The sequence below is a fragment of the Plutella xylostella genome, chromosome 8, assembly GCF_932276165.1.
Source record: "Plutella xylostella chromosome 8, ilPluXylo3.1, whole genome shotgun sequence".
NCBI classification, from domain to species: domain Eukaryota; kingdom Metazoa; phylum Arthropoda; class Insecta; order Lepidoptera; family Plutellidae; genus Plutella; species Plutella xylostella.
In genome coordinates, this window is record NC_063988.1 from 9,101,315 (window position 1) to 9,117,775 (window position 16,461).

The window sequence follows — 16,461 nt, forward strand, 5'->3', positions numbered from 1 at the left end:
TAAGCAGAGTCTTGGTGAGCGCACGCTAGGGTTAATATGGTATCCTTCTGAAGATTTGCTGGGTTTCGACGTGTCGCTGAAACGCATCCCCGACGATATACTCACAGGGAAACAACGGCCGACGAAGAGAATATTACTACGAGTAGTAATGTCCATCTTCGACGTATTTGGAATCCTGGCTCCTTTTACAATTCAAGGTAAAATTATGCTACAGGATACTTGGAGGTCTAACATCGGATGGGATGACGCAATTACGGATAACACATTTGAAAAATGGGTTCAATGGGTCGAGTTGCTGAAAACTATTGAAAAGGTGAGAATACCTAGATGTTATTCATCTATTTTCCCCGTGTTGACTGATACGGGTTCCGTGACGTCGGCGGCGATGACGTCACCACAGCTGACGCGCCCAAGGTCAGCGAGCGATGCCGCTACCCCGAGTGTAGGTAATTATAATAACTTTAAGGAACTACAGTTACACGTTTTTTGCGACGCTTCCACACGTCCCTCGAGCTATAATCCTCCAAAATTTAAACTCAATAGAAACTATTTTTGATGATGCCAAAAAATAGTCGTGAAATAGTCATAAATAGTCGTGTTTTCCAAAAAAATAGTCGTATCATACTTTCGGAGTTAGAGCTATACTTTATGGAGGATTATAGCTGGAGGTCTCCAGCTATAATCCTCCAGTCTCTTCTGAACGAACGGTAAGGCCTATCGACTTGGTAAAGGTCTCAAAAAATAGTCGTGAAATAGTCGTAATGACATGCCAAATTTCAGAAATAGTCGTCAAAAGATAGCAGAGATATAAAGGTACTTTGCTGCAGCCCTGGTGGAGGATTATAGCTGGAGGTTTTGAAAATATCGAATATCTTTGGAACTACTATGACTATCGGTTTGAAGTATGTCTCAAAAAATAGTCGTGAAATAGTCGCTTCTATTTATTATAATTTTAAGCTTGATAAAAGCTGTTAAATGATTATATCAAATTCTTCATACAAATCAAAGTGGACGAGAATGCCAAAGCAAGCCAGTACACAAAAATAATAGCACCGTAGCATTGAAGTACTCATGTCGAATTTATCTATAAATCATTTATTTCGTGATACTTTGCATCAATAGTATCTAAACTAATCTTGGGTATGACATTTTATTGCTTTTGCTCTTAGCCTTTACCTTACTGTGTACAGAGAAAACGTATGCCTATACACGCACACATTTATCTCTGTTATCTTGACAAACGATAGCGATGACGACTACGGCGACGTAGTACCTAGGTCAGTTATTGTCATCCCTTACTATCCCGTGATCAGACAAATATTGCTATCCTCGTCTCCTTTCTAACCGGCATGCATCGCAAGCATAGAACGCGAGAGCGACCGCATAACATCTTGACAAGCTATAGCAAACCGGTATTTATTACGTCCCTTATGTGACCGCCGCCGCGCGTCGCCACCGGTGAAGTTGGGGTTAGTATTTTGCATGTTTTGTTCGATAATTTGTTTACAGTTTAGTGCAAACTATGGTCACGATCGGTGTTATTGTTGGTTGTTAAAATATTGTGAGTGCTCTATACGCAAATGAATATTCAAGATGTTATATTCTAAAAGATATTAGTGGATGCAGATAAGAGTGTTTAGTGAGTGCTATGTTTGAATATTGCAAGTAAGTATCCTTTTTAATACTCAATATCAAAGCAAGCCATCCCATTTTGTTATGCTCAGCTTATTTATTAACATGATTTTTATTGAAGTAACGTAGCCAAATTATTTTTTTAATATCTATGCTTAATATGTATGGGGATTGTTATTAAATTAGCAATTTTACACTATGAGCGAGTAAATTGTGCATACATGCAATCAAGGCATTCATGTACATATCTTAGTAGATACGAAAATATGTGGGTATCATCGATTACCTACGTATGGTAGTCCTGGTTAAATGTGGATATTTACCCCTCACTAGCAAAAAAAGGCGTTATTGTTTGTATTTCTGAATGAAACTAGGCAAATAAATATATGCATTAAAAAAAAATGTGTAACCTACCTATAAGCCTACCCATTATTATTTCAGGTGAAAACACAGCCTATCGATGTAATGCGCCGATAAATTATCATGACTCCATTGATGTAATGCGCTTAAAAACTGCAATGGCTCCGAATACATGATTACCAGATAACAAATCCTGGGTAAGAATTTATCACTATTTTCATATGGTATTGTGCTTATGCTAGGCCTATACAGTGTTGTGGTGCTGAAGTTGATAAAGTTATAACAGCCAATTTACTTGTCAAAACTCATTTGTACCTATCAGCTACAAGCGACAAAAACGTGTTTCTGAACTAAATACCTATGTAAGTAATTCACACCCTGTGAAATTTCATACAAGTTTCAAACGCACCGTCCGACCAAACCGGTTTTGGACAAAAGCCAAATTGTTTTCTCAGCTATCTCTTTCGCTCAAAAACAATAGAGGTCGGTTATGGGACATATATATTGAAAAAGGCGAATACACTAATGAACGGTATTTCTACTCTACCCTTTTCGCACAAAAGTTCGCAGTTTCAAGTAATTGTTGCAATAAGTTACTGATTAAGAAATTTTACTCCACTGTTTGCTGTGGTCTCCAAATGACAATAAATTACCAAACAAATAGTCTAGGTGAAATAACGTTATTACTACTCGTATCTACCTACTCGTATATCATATATATATATGTATAATATTTAAAAAAAACAAATATTTTATTAATAAGACATTAATTTGCCTTATTTTTTTTTCAGCGCAGCTTACGTGTGTTCTTCAATAACGTCGCAAGCTACAGTGGCTGTTGATAATTTTTGCAAGTTCTACACCTACAGGATTCAGTTATCTGGGCATTATAGATACCCTATAATCACCTACGAAGTTATTTAGGTATATTTATTAAAACCATTATACAAGGTGTGGCAAAAAGGGTATACTAAGCTGAAAGCTACATGTGCAGCATGGTATATCTAAGCCCGAAACTGAAAACAGAATTTAAATATTCGCGAAAAAAATATATCATTTTTCATAGAAACTTAGTTGACTTTTTTACTATGGAGAATAAAAATAATTAAATCCTAATCTACCTAAAGATTGTTTAATGAATAACTTAAGTATAAATAAAAGTACTTTCGGCCTGTGATTGTAATTAAATGAGTTATATTTCATTATGACAATAACCGTGATTATACTTACCTAAACCTACTAATGAACAATCTGTGATTACTTCAACTTAAGCTTATTATGATATAGGGCTAGAAATAATAATTTTTTAATAGTGAAATAATTACATATTTAAGTTCATACCATGTTTTTTTTATTGAACTACGTCAATATTATATTATTACTTAGCAATAAAATAACTGTGATTATTTTAAATTAAACTAAATATGTTTATAGGTAATAGTCAAATAATACTGAGATAATTGTATGAAACCTAATCTACCTAAAGATTGTTTAATGAATAACTTAAGTATAAATAAAAGAACATTCGGCCGGTGATTGTAATTAAATGAGTTATATTTCAAACACCGTATTTTATTCTTATCGCTTGAGTGCTACCCTGTACTGCGTCTTCAATAAAACTAATCCCAATTTCACCGGCAGAGGTGGCGGCCACATCAAAGCTAATAAAAAAAACAAGACAGCACTATTTGTGTGATCCCGGGATAGTAAGGGACGTAATAAATACCGCTTTGCTATCGCTAGTCAAGATGCAACCGATGACACGTTCGTTCACGCGTTCTATGCGTGCGATGCATGCCGGTTAGAAAGGAGACAAGGATAGCAATATTTGTCTGATCACGGAATAGTAAGGGATGACAATAACTGACCTAGGTACTACTTCGCCGTAGTCGTCATCGCTATCGTTTGTCAAGATAACAGAGATAAATGTGTGCGTGTATAGGCATAAGTTTTCTCTGTACACAGTAAGGTAAAGGCTAAGAGCAAAAGCAATAAAATGTCATACCCAAGATTAGTTTAGATACTATTGATGCAAAGTATGACGAAATAAATGATTTATAGATAAATTCGACATGAGTACTTCAATGCTACGGTGCTATTATTTTTGTGTACTGGCTTGCTTTGGCATTCTCGTCCACTTTGATTTGTATGAAGAATTTGATATAATTATTTAACAGCTTTTATCAAGCTTTAAATTATAATAAATAGAAGCGACTATTTCACGACTATTTTTTGAGACATAATTCAAACCGATAGTCATAGTAATTCCAAAGATATTCGATATTTTCAAAACCTCCAGCTATAATCCTCCACCAGGGCTGCAGCAAAGTACCTTTATATCTCTGCTATCTTTTGACGACTATTTCTGAAATTTGGCATGTCATTACGACTATTTCACGACTATTTTTTGAGACCTTAACCAAGTCGATAGGCCTTACCGTTTGTTCTGCAGAGGCTGGAGGATTATAGCTGGAGACCTCCAGCTATAATCCTCCATAAAGTATAGCTCTAACTTCGAAAGTATGATACGACTATTTTTTTGGAAAGCACGACTATTTATGACTATTTCACGACTATTTTTTGGCATCATCAGAATTAGTTTCTATTGAGTTTAAATTTTGGAGGATTATAGCTGGAGGCACGTGCTTCCACGCAGGCGATGTGTGCTGTGGCCTATTTTCGTTGGATAGATTGTCACGGGAATGTTAGTGTTGCATTTGTAAGTAGTAGATGCCGAGTGGCGCCGTTGCAGCCGGCCAGCGTGCCGCGCCTGGAGCTGCAGGCCGCGCTGCTGGCGGCGAGGCTGGCAGACACCTTGATTAAAGAGCATAGATTAAATGTTACAAAAAGATTTTTTTGGTGTGATGCATCCGAGCTCATTCCGAGGAGGAAATGGAATGGGGAGCAGGCGCGTCAACTACAGGTAGGTGACTTAGTATATCTTATTGAGCCTGATGCCCCGCGGAACGTTTGGCGGAAAGGCTGAGTGGAGACAGTCCTGCCAGGTAATGATGGCAGGGTCCGGCTCGTCGAGGTCAGGACTCAGTCCGGTCGCTGGAAGCGACCAGTCACGCGCGTCGCTAGAATACCTATTGGTAAAGAGTGCTGAGTCAGCACTAGGGGGGGGAATGTTGACGACGCGTTCCATAGTTAGGTATTTAATTGTTTTATTTATGATTGTAACCACTATTGCGATATGTATCCATAACTTGTATTAAATATTGGTAAACGATCTTCAAAAATGTTTTGCATGTGAATGTAGTTGCGTATGTGACGTCACTACCACCGCATCGGCGGCGCAAGCGCGGCCACCTTCAGTCTTTTTAAGTCTTTGTCTAGCCGTTATCACGAGCGCTTCAATTGACCGGTAAAATTTGTATTTTCGTGTGCCTGTTTTCAATATAAACCCGTAAAGTGTTTTTCCGGCCTTTTTACTTCCTACACCACACTCCCGTTAGTTACACACGGCTAGACGTGACAGACAGTTGATGGTTTTCATTTGGCAGCTATCGACACGTCCATAGAAATACCTATACATATAAACCAGTAGCGGCGGCGGTCCTGCTACCTCAAGTCGTTCTCTTACAGTCTACTTTTCTTTTTATGATACATAAACAAGGTAATTTTTTAGGGCCTCCACTGCTTTGACACACAACTGACCTGTTACCCTAATAAATCTACTGAGATCCTAATAAATAATATACTGATACTCACTTCTTGCTTAGCCAGTTCATCCTTCAGCATATCAATCTTCTTCGTAACCTCAGTCCTGGTCGCAGCCAGCTCTTTCATCTTCTCTTTAATTGCTTCATTCGCCTCTTTCACTTTCTCCATCTCTTGAGGGACATTCTGTTCGATGTGCTTCTTGATTTCTTTCACAACCGTCTTCACTTTCTCGTAAGACGCTTCCACGAGGTTGATGTAGCTTCTCTTTATGTCTAATTGGCTCCTGTTAACAAATTATATTACCATTTTAATTGTATGCTCTGGAAATTGAGAGGTTGTAGATCAGTCAAGTAATGAACCCCCTTCTTACGACAAAGATCTTTGGTTCCATACCGAGGAAACCTAGCATTCCATAATTGATCATCCTGCTTTGGCTAAATACGGAAAAACAGGCTCGATTCGAGTGGCTCAGGTGCAGAAACAAACCACAAAAGACTAGAGTAGAAGCACATAAGAACAACCTCACATAGAAAATTTATGACAGTGCTGACCTGTTACTGTATAATGCCTCGCTCTTGGCCCTCTACATCTCAGATACAGATGTAGCCACAGCTATGTTTGTGTATTGCTTATAATGTTTTACGGAATTCTACCGTGGGGCCGAGCGGCTGACATTAACCAAACACGGGTGGTGTCCTATATGTATAAAACATTTTTATACATTTTTATTACCTGTTCCTATTAACAGCCTCGCTCTTAGCCTTCTGCGCCTCAGCGAGTGCGGCGTCGAGCGGCGTGATACCTTCTTGTAGTTCTTTTAGTTCTACTGCGAACTTCTCCTTGTTTTCCTCCAGTTGCTTGAGCGTCTCTTGTAGTGTAACTAGCTCTTGCACCTGGAAAGGTGGAGTGTTAGCGGTGGCTTATATTATACAGGATGTTGCTAAAGTTATCAGGTAGTTAAACGGAGCTACTTTTGTTTTAATTTAAAAAATATAGAAGACGTAATAATATCAATAAATAGATATTTAGCGAATCTTCCAAAGTCGTAGAGCAAGTGCAATTTTATATCAACCACAACAATGTAGTGTCGTAACATCTCGTCCTCTCATTCGAGATACAGTGGATGAAAATCCTAGTGTATCAATTCAATTATTATGAAATATTCAAATTCACATACATACTCTTATCATTATCATATAAGTACCAAAAACCCCATACCTTCTTCTGCATATTAAGCATCTGCTCCTTCAGCTTATTCTTAGCCTCGGCCATCTTCTGCAGCTTCTTGTTGTGCTGGTTGAGCCGCGTCTGCGTGGTCTTGACCCGGGCTCGGAGGGCACTGATCTCGGTACGGAGACCTTCTTGCTTGGAGATGGCTTCGTCGAGGTTGGTTGTTGTGTCGAAGTCGACGCATTGCGCTTGGATGGACTCGAACTGTGGGAGGGTCAAAGGTTATTTTGATGGTATTATAAATTTTAAGAGATTTATTTAGTCGTTGCTAGCTTTTTACGAATGCAAGGACAGTATAAATTTAATAATAATAATAATAATAATTTATTTCCATAAAATTGCACAGTTATTCACAATTATAAAGGATGTAAGTACATTAATTAAGTAAATATAATATTATGTTACAATACAATTTGTGTTTATTCTACTTCCTAATAAAGGGCAAAGCCATGTGACTTAGGTTAAGTAGGTAGGTATGCTCTTCCCAATGGTGATCAGTTGGTGATTGACATCCAAAATGATGCTATTTTTTTTAACAAAAAATTAAATAGAACATAATTATGATTAATTACATGCATATTAAAATAGGTGCATGCAAAGGCAAAATAAATAGTAAAATTAAATTTGATTGACTTTGAACTAATAGAGATTGCTGTGTGTGTGAATGTGTGTGTGTGTGTGTGTGTGTGTGTGTGTATGTTTGTGTGTGTCGGTGTGTGTGTGTATGTGAGTGAGTGTGTGTGTATGTGTGATGGATTACCGAATAGGCTTAAGAAGATCTTCAGTTTCGTCATAAGTCATAAGTTCTTAGTAGGAGCCATTCCTTTACTTTATGTTTGCATTCTTGACGGTTTAGAGGGTGTATGAAACAGTAACCATTTATGCGATTATATAAAAATGGACCAAGGAAAGGCAAGAAGTGGTTACTAAAATGAGTATTACACTTTACTTGTGAGCAAATTATATTCTTCCTTCGCTTTGTCGGCGCTACGGGATCATATGGAGTTTTACTATGTTGATGTAAGATAGTAGCTAGTATAAACAGTTGTCGAACATTTAGTACCTTATATGATCGATACAATTCTATGGTAGGAAATCGATATGGCTTGAAATTAATGACCTTCAAAATTGTTCTCTGTGCATATTCTAAATGAATTAATATCGTTTTGTATGCGCCACCCCAGGACGATATACAGTATGTTAATAGACTCTCGCAGAGAGCATAGTAAATGCGTTTTAGCAGATCTGGTTTCATAACGTGTCTTAAATTTTTAAATATATAAATAAGTTTTCTGACTCTGCCGCACAGTAGTTCTAATTTAGCTGGCAGATAGATTACTCATGCCCTGTATACCATAAAAAAAACTTGCTCTACCTATGTAGAGTATCGATAGCAGACACTAGGGCTGCTCTAGGATTTGTCAGCATGATGAAAAGATCTTGAAGAAGAAGTCTTGCTGGCTGTGTTGTTGATATGCCCTGAATCCTCTCCCTCCATTGGGTTGCTATATTCCGCTATTCGTCTATTAGACTATTTACTTTAGTTGCAATATTTACTCACACTCTTGCTAGCAGCCTGCAACTCGCTGATGCACTTGTCCAACAGCGGCATCTGCCCGGAGATCTGCTTGAACTCTACACTCTATGCCTCGATACTCGTCTGTTTTGGCAATGACGCGCTCTGAATCCTCTTACCATTGGTGCGCTGTATTCTGCTATTCGTCTAATTGTCTATAACTGTAGTAACAACAGATACTCACACTCTTGCTAGCGGCGTGCACCTCGCTGATGCACTTGTCCAACAGCGGCATCTGCCCGGAGACCTGCTTGGCCGCGGCCAGCTTGCGCTCCGGCTCCGCTTTACTGACTGTCAGCTCTTCTACTGATGCTGTTAGCTCCGCGATTTTAGTGTTATAACACTATAATGAATGCTATAGCGAAGGTCCCGTGAGGAAGGAAGCGTGATATTATGGACATACCCTCCACTAGCACAGGACGCCAAGGGTCTCTATGTTGGTCTATACCGGCTAGGACGCACGCTGAATGCTCTCTTACCATTGGTGCGCTCTATTCTGCTATTCGTCTATTGGACTATTTAGGGTAGTAACAGTGCAGATATTCACACTCTTCCCCCTGTCGGTAACTTTAGAAACTAATAAAACGCATACAAACTTCAGAGACTCGCCTAGCTCTCTTACCATTGGTGCGCTCTATTCTGCTATTCGTCTATTGGACTATTTACTGCAGTATCAGTGCAGATATTTACACTCTTCCCCCTGTCGGTAACTTTAGATACTAATAAAACGCATATAAACTCTTGAGACTCGCCTAGCTCTCCTATCATTGGTGCGCTCTATTCCGCTATTCGTCTATAACTGTAGTAACAGCAGATACTCACACTCTTGCTAGCGGCGTGCACCTCGCTGATGCACTTGTCCAACAGCGGCATCTGTCCAGATATCTGCTTAGCCGTGGCCAGCTTGCGCTCCGGCTCTGCTTGACCGACTGTGAGCTCTTCCACTGATGCTGTTAGCTCCGCGATTTTTATTGTAATAACACTATAGTGACTCTGAATGCTATACCGCAGGTCCCGTGAGGATGGAAACGTGACACTATAAAAATACCCTAGTCTCTTAGGACGCCAATGTTTTCTATGTTACTCGGCTACCATGGGCCTATAGCGGCTAGGACGCATTCTGAATTCTCTCTTACCATTGGTGCGCTCTATTCTGCTATTTGCCTATTGGACAGTTTATTGTAGTAACAGTGCAGATATTCACTCTTCCCCCTGTCGGTAACATAAGAAACTAATAAAACGCATACAAACTCCAGAGACACGCCTAGCTCTCTCTCATTGGTGCGCTCTATTCGTCTAATTGCCTATAGATAATCAGTTGATACTCACACTCTTGCTAGCAGCCTGCACCTCGCTGATGCACTTGTCCAACAGTGGCATCTGTCCAGATATCTGCTTAGCCGTGGCCAGCTTGCGCTCCGGCTCGGCTTTACCAACTGTGAGCTCTTCCACTGATGCTGTAAGCTCCGCGATTTTCTGGGGGTTAGAAAATAATTATGTATTGTTAGTTTGCGGGTATTCTAGAAAAGGCAATTTTTAAGATAATTCGGTATGTTAAGTAATTTTATGGTGATTGTTTTTATAATTTTAAATTGAAGTATGTCGTTAATTTAATAAAAAATAATTAAAGATCGGCTCTTCGACGATTTTATGACGTCATTCGCTACCATGCAGCCGCTGACGTCATCAAGATCGTAACTCTGTGAATATTTACACTTTAGATTGACAGAAGTGACAGTAAACAATTGAACATTTTTATTCTCTTTGGTTGAAACTTTAACCTTGCGCAGCGTCTTGAAGGACAAATTATATTTTCATTTTTGATGAAATAATCGGAATCCTTGAATATTTTATATTTTTAAGAAAGAGACACTTATTAAGAAGATAATATCTCGAAACGGTTTTGGAATTAGCATCAAAATTTTTTACTTAACATACCGAATTAGTAAGTAAAAATCAGTATGGCTAAAGGAAAATATCAAAAGTTAAAAGTTGTGTTTCGTTACATCTCTGTAATGTAAATTACAAGCACAAAACAATGTGTTTCTTTTAGGAAAATATATAAAAAAAAACCTGAACATCCATCTACTACATAACATACATACTTACTACATTATTTCTGGTATGTAGGCTGTTCCAGAAACCGCAGCATCAGCTCTATCTTTGACAAAAGATGTTCGCACAGCCAAAAAACACTAACATCTCCGTCGGCGTTAATCTCAACCACGAAATTACAAACAAAGCCTTACCTTATCAGCCTCCTCGAGTCTGGTCTCCAACGCCGGTATATCCTTCTCCTTCAGTTGCGTGATCTTCTCATTGAGCGTCTTCAGCGTGAGCAGATGGTCCTTCTCCGCTGAAGCCTTCTGGAGTTCTTCTGTGACCTTCTCCAGTTTTGAGGGGACGTTCATTACTTTTGTTGTGAGGTCTGAGAGTAGCTCGGTCACCTGAGGATTGATGTAATGACTGTGTTAGTAAAGCTAAACTTTTATTTTCGCAAAAAACTAAGGTAATTTATCTACATGGGCCGGATATATCTGCTCAATAACGAGGCCATAGAACTTCAATCATACTTAGACGGTAGCCGGAGGTGTTTAGATGAAGAAAGCCGAATGCTAATGCCGAGTGTTGTGGCACTCCACTGAATTTAGTATTTCCAGTAATAGACGATTGGTAACTGACCTACTTATGGTCACCGCACATAATAATATGACCGTAACGTAAAGGAATCGCCTCTTTTTCTTCTGTCAACCAGTATAACGCGAGCTCGCGAACGCCTGCCCGCCATGCGATCGAGTATTACTGGTTGACAGAAGAAAAAGATGCGATCCCTTTACGTTACGGTCATATGTGCGGTGACCATAAGAGTGCAAACATTAGAGCTGGAATACAACTGGCTGATGATAAATAAATAATAGACAACATCACACATACCTCATTCTGAGCTTCAAACCCGCGGCTGCACAGCGGGCAGCTGTTGTTCTCCTGCAGCTGCTCCTTGTACTTTCCGATTATGAACAGCGACGACTGCAGCATGTTTTGTTCTTCCTGAAATAACATTATAATTGTTAAAATAGAAGAATTATTCGTATATACAGGGTGTTGCAAAAAGGGTATACTAGGCCGAAACCTACGTGTGCAGCATGTTATATCTAAGCCCGGAAATGAAACGTCTAGTACAGGTTTGATAGTTTGTCGAAAACTATATTTATTTTCGTTGTCTCGCATATAAAGTGACTTCTCTAGAGGAAACTATCATGAAAAAAGTTTCATGATAGTTTCTGCTAGAGAAGTCATACATTATCTGTCAAAGTGTCAAATAATGTATGGAAGTGACAGAAGAATACCAAAACTTTTTTCGTTTACATAAATTGCAAAACTCGTACTAGGGGCCCAAAATGTCAAAATTCGCGCCAATCGCGAGCTTTGTATACAGCTGTAAAGCTGATCTTACATTATGTAGGAGATGAGTGAGTCACCTGCAGTTTCTCCACAGTGTTGTTGAGTTTGTCCAGTGTGGCCGGGTACGTCTGCGTGCCGCACGCCTGGTACATTTTGTCCTCGGCGGTGGACAACTCACCTGCAGTTTCTCCACGGCGTTGTTGAGTTTGTCCAGCGTGGCCGGGTAGGTCTGTGTGCCGCACGCCTGGTACATTTTGTCCTCGGCGGTGGACAACTCACCTGCAGTTTCTCCACGGCGTTGTTGAGTTTGTCCAGCGTGGCCGGGTAGGTCTGTGTGCTGCACGCCTGGTACATTTTGTCCTCGGCGGTGGACAACTCACCTGCAGTTTCTCCACGGCGTTGTTGAGTTTGTCCAGCGTGGCCGGGTAGGTCTGTGTGCCGCACGCCTGGTACATTTTGTCCTCGGCGGTGGACAACTCACCTGCAGTTTCTCCACGGCGTTGTTGAGTTTGTCCAGCGTGGCCGGGTAGGTCTGTGTGCCGCACGCCTGGTACATTTTGTCCTCGGCGGTGGACAACTCACCTGCAGTTTCTCCACGGCGTTGTTGAGTTTGTCCAGCGTGGCCGGGTAGGTCTGTGTGCCGCACGCCTGGTACATTTTGTCCTCGGCGGTGGACAACTCACCTGCAGTTTCTCCACGGCGTTGTTGAGTTTGTCCAGCGTGGCCGGGTAGGTCTGTGTGCCGCACGCCTGGTACATCTTGTCCTCGGCGGTGGACAACTCGGCGCGTCGCTCCGTGAGCGCCTCGCGGATGTGCTTGCGGTCCGCTTCTAGTCGAGTTATCTGTTAAGAGAATTTTGTATTAGGCAAACTGGTCATTAACTGTAAAGCCGAAAATTGAGTACCTACAGTGATTGCAAAACTGCAAACAAAGAGCTTAGTAAAGCGATATCTGCGTGAGATCGTTTTATAGATTGTATGGAACTGGTTATAAAAAAAGACACCTTGAAAAGGCAATCACTGGTCTATATCATGTAGTAAGCTAACTGACATAGGCTACTTCTTATTCAGAAAAACCGTATAAGGCGAAATACAGTCAGCTGCATAAGTAGCTATACACTTTTGTACCTTGTCAATCTAACAAACCGCCTATCCATTCATTGAAACATTGACGTCGTTGGTTCGTTGGTCCGTCAGTTTGACAAGGTACATAAGTATATAATAGCTTATGCGGCTGGCCGTACATAATTGTGTCCAAAACTCACCTCAATAGTCTTACTCTTCAGCTTCTTCTTAGCGGCGTCCACTTCAGTCTTGTTCTCGACCTCCAACTTATTAACCGACAACGCAAAGTCTTTCTCTGGCATGTCTCCCAGTAACTCCACAATGGCCGAACGATGCTTGTTCTTGAGCACTTCTAGTTGCTTCTGTTTGGTCTTGAGTTGTTCCTCGATGATGTCTTTCTCTTTCATTTTGGCGCTCTCTTTCTGGAGTTTTGTTACCTGTGGGGGTAATTTTGAGCAAGTTAGTATAGTACATACTGAAATGGAAACATTTATTACCCGACGCGGGTTTGGCGACTGAACGTAGCGAGGACGCTAATATTCCGAGCAGTGTAGCATGAGTACTGCATTAATAAAAACTTGTACTCCTTATGCAGATGCAATTCGGGTTCAAGCAGGATTTATACTAAATCACCGTACGGAACCCGACTGTACAAATAATTACACTGAAAAAGCGCCTTTCTACTAAACATTCTGCTATAAGCTCAGCTATGCTGCAGTAATGTAAGAAGAAATCCATTTCCACCAGTGCACCATCGAATATGATTGGTTTTCACCAGTAGGTATACCAATAAATACGTTAGGCGTGGATATCAAACGCATCCACACCAATTACATATCAAAGCACATCTCTGCTGGAAAAGCACCCTAACACCTTGCTACATAAGCTATCACATTGGGATAACACCAGCTCCATTACCTTAGCAGTGAGTTCCTGGTACTCCTTATCATGTTCCTCCAAGACCTTCTCATCTGCCTCGATCTGCTTCTGAGTCTCCTCGGGGTTGAGTTCCGCCTCTTGCTTCTTGTACTCTCTGTAGGGTATAGAGGCACATTAGAAATTGCTTTTTGCTAGTGAGATAAAGGGTTTGTCGCGGGAGATCCGGGATAAAACGTAAACGGATTTGGAGTCACGGCGGCTGTTCGTGCTATGTAATTAATATTTTGATAGATTTATGCGATGTGGTATAGTAGTATAGTATAGGGAATAATAATTTAATAATTTAGTGCCAAATTTTGGATTACTATCTTTATTGGATCAATACATTGGATGTTGCAATAGTGGTATAGCAACTCTAGTGGTCATAATGTACAACTTCTTTTCTATGACTTATGAAATTTCGTAAAAAAAACTGACTACCGAAGTTTCTATGAAGAAGTTTCTGAAACGACGACGGAAAATGACTCCCGATTCACCACCTTTTTGCTTACTATTTTGCAACACCCTGTAGGCACATTACACTCACTCCTCAGCAGTATTCATCTTCTTCTCCAACGCGTCGAGCTTGAGCTTGGTGTCGTTGACCTCCGCGATCTCCTTGTTCTTGCGGATCACGTCCTTGTTCACTTTCTGGATCTCGCTCTCTTTGCCGACGATCTTCTGCTTGTGGCGGGTCTGGGGGGTTGTTGGGAACGGTTAGACGAGTTATATGTAACTTTAATGATTTGGCTGGCGGGAGGGGTGGGGGGCACGGGTACATTATCACGTCGGTAAACTCGTTGAATGCGTGTTTCACCAATCGCATAACCGTATCTATATAGTGAAGATTATCTATGGCAATAACGCACCATGCAGCGGGGACTAAGAAAAAAATATGAACTTAATTGAACTCAGCAACCTCCGCTGGAATGAGAGGAGTAATTTTTGAGTTAGACCGTCGACTTCCCGCTCACCCAATCTGAGTTCGTAGCACATAAAATCGGGTCGATTATATCCTTATGATATTACTACTTACGACACTATCCAGCATTTCGCAGAGCATGCGGCAATCATGAGTAGGCATCGTATCGCGGACGATTATTGAGTTTATTTCTTTAGGTTGTGCTAGCACCATTAATAGAGATACTACATACGACGCCGTCCCGGCTCTCGTCGACGGCGGCTTGCAGCGCCCTCTCCTCCTGGTCGGCGGAGGCGCGGCACGCCTTCAGCTCCGTATGAAGGGTCTTCAGCTTATCCGCCATGGTTTGTGAGCCTGCTTCCGCTTCTTCGTCGTTTGTGATCTCTGCCATCTCCATGTCTGTGGATTTAGTAATTCTTTGTACATTGCTGAGAAAAACTGAAAGCTTAAGTGGTAGTGGGATCATAAATATCTGCCTAAGACATGTTGAGATCATGAACTGGCTAAGCTAGGGTGGTTTGCAATCCAGTCGCTGGACCACTGAATTGTGGTTGAAGAAGGGTCAGCCTTCTAAAAGAGTGTTGTACTACTCTTTAGCAGAGGCATTAGTAAATTTCTATGTACACACGGCAACGTCAGATGGTTGGCAGGGCACACTAACGTAGTGTATGTGTGCACACTAACGTTGTCTATGTGTGCATAAACGCAGAAATCGGTTTACACACCAGTAACAAACCACACACACACACAACAGCGCAAACGAGTTTCCGCGTAGGCAAACGCCCGTATACCAGCTGTGACATAAAAATATCAACCGGTAATGTTAGTGAAATAGTTATAAAATTGATGTGAAGCAAAATTTCACTACCTGTGTCTATACACTTCGTAGCTCATTGGTAGAATGTTAGACTGATGAAACATAGGTCGTGAGTTCGAGTCCACGGATGGTTATTTTTATTTAACTTAATTCAAATTTTGCGTTCATTTAAACGCTGTTGAGTATAAAATTAATATATTTGAAACTGACAAATGACTACAAGCTGCATAGCTGTCGACTATTTCTCTTCGCCAAAAATATATGATTCGTTCTTCATTTGAGAATTAAAACCATTCTACCCTCATACAATATGAATAAACGAAATTTGTTTTTAGTTTTAGTGACAATTCACCTCTGCGTCTGCAAAGTGATTCACTTTGTGATTTGTCAATTTAATTAATTACTCTTCGCAGTCACTATGGAAAGTCACTTAACCATGTTCAAAAAGGCGGAGATAATCGTATTTATATGGACAAAACATTACAATTAGTGAAATCGCAAGACGTTTAACGGTAAGTAACATAGGATTGCAAATATTTTATTTGACTGTTAGAATATTTGTATTTGTATAAGCTAAGTATTTGTTTTTTTTGTTTGCAGAGGAGAACTGTTCAATTATGGGTTCACCGATACGCAGATTCGGGACATGTAGACAGTAGTCGTCTATACGGATGCATCACCACGCCATCGAGAAATCGTAGCTGCACATAGCGCTGATCCGTTCTGCAGCACCCGTTCTACGGCCACAACACATAATCTATCCCTACAAACCGTACGGGTTCACTTGCGTGCTGCTTGGTTGCGGTGTCGGAGGCCGACGAAGAAAATTGCTGAAGCATCGTCGAAACACAGTGCGTTTTGCGACTGACTATTT

At 40.6% G+C, this 16,461-nt stretch overlaps 1 protein-coding gene and 1 long non-coding RNA gene across 4 annotated transcripts in view; one reads left to right on the forward strand and one right to left on the reverse strand.

Annotated features, from left to right (window-relative positions):
• The window catches only part of LOC105392955 (DNA repair protein RAD50), a 30,377-nt gene that overhangs the window by 6,657 nt on the left and 7,259 nt on the right, over positions 1-16,461 (reverse strand). The window contains exons 8-18 of one of the 3 annotated variants that reach the window (XM_048622353.1): positions 15,003-15,169; positions 14,396-14,544; positions 13,849-13,963; positions 13,131-13,367; positions 12,550-12,708; positions 11,399-11,512; positions 10,714-10,911; positions 8,649-8,795; positions 6,877-7,092; positions 6,391-6,551; positions 5,707-5,941 (exon numbers count right to left, since the gene is read on the reverse strand). In XM_048622353.1, the coding sequence (XP_048478310.1) occupies positions 5,707-5,941; positions 6,391-6,551; positions 6,877-7,092; positions 8,649-8,795; positions 10,714-10,911; positions 11,399-11,512; positions 12,550-12,708; positions 13,131-13,367; positions 13,849-13,963; positions 14,396-14,544; positions 15,003-15,169 (1,898 nt within the window). Of the gene's footprint in view, positions 1-5,706; positions 5,942-6,390; positions 6,552-6,876; positions 7,093-8,648; positions 8,796-9,286; positions 9,434-9,793; positions 9,941-10,713; positions 10,912-11,398; positions 11,513-12,549; positions 12,709-13,130; positions 13,368-13,848; positions 13,964-14,395; positions 14,545-15,002; positions 15,170-16,461 lie in introns of all 3 variants that reach the window. The other 2 variants (XM_048622352.1, XM_048622351.1) reach the window with 2 other exon arrangements.
• LOC125488833 lies at positions 1,459-3,030 on the forward strand. Its single transcript, XR_007266522.1, has 3 exons — positions 1,459-1,665; positions 2,074-2,189; positions 2,784-3,030. It is a non-coding gene; the product is annotated as an uncharacterized LOC125488833 (long non-coding RNA).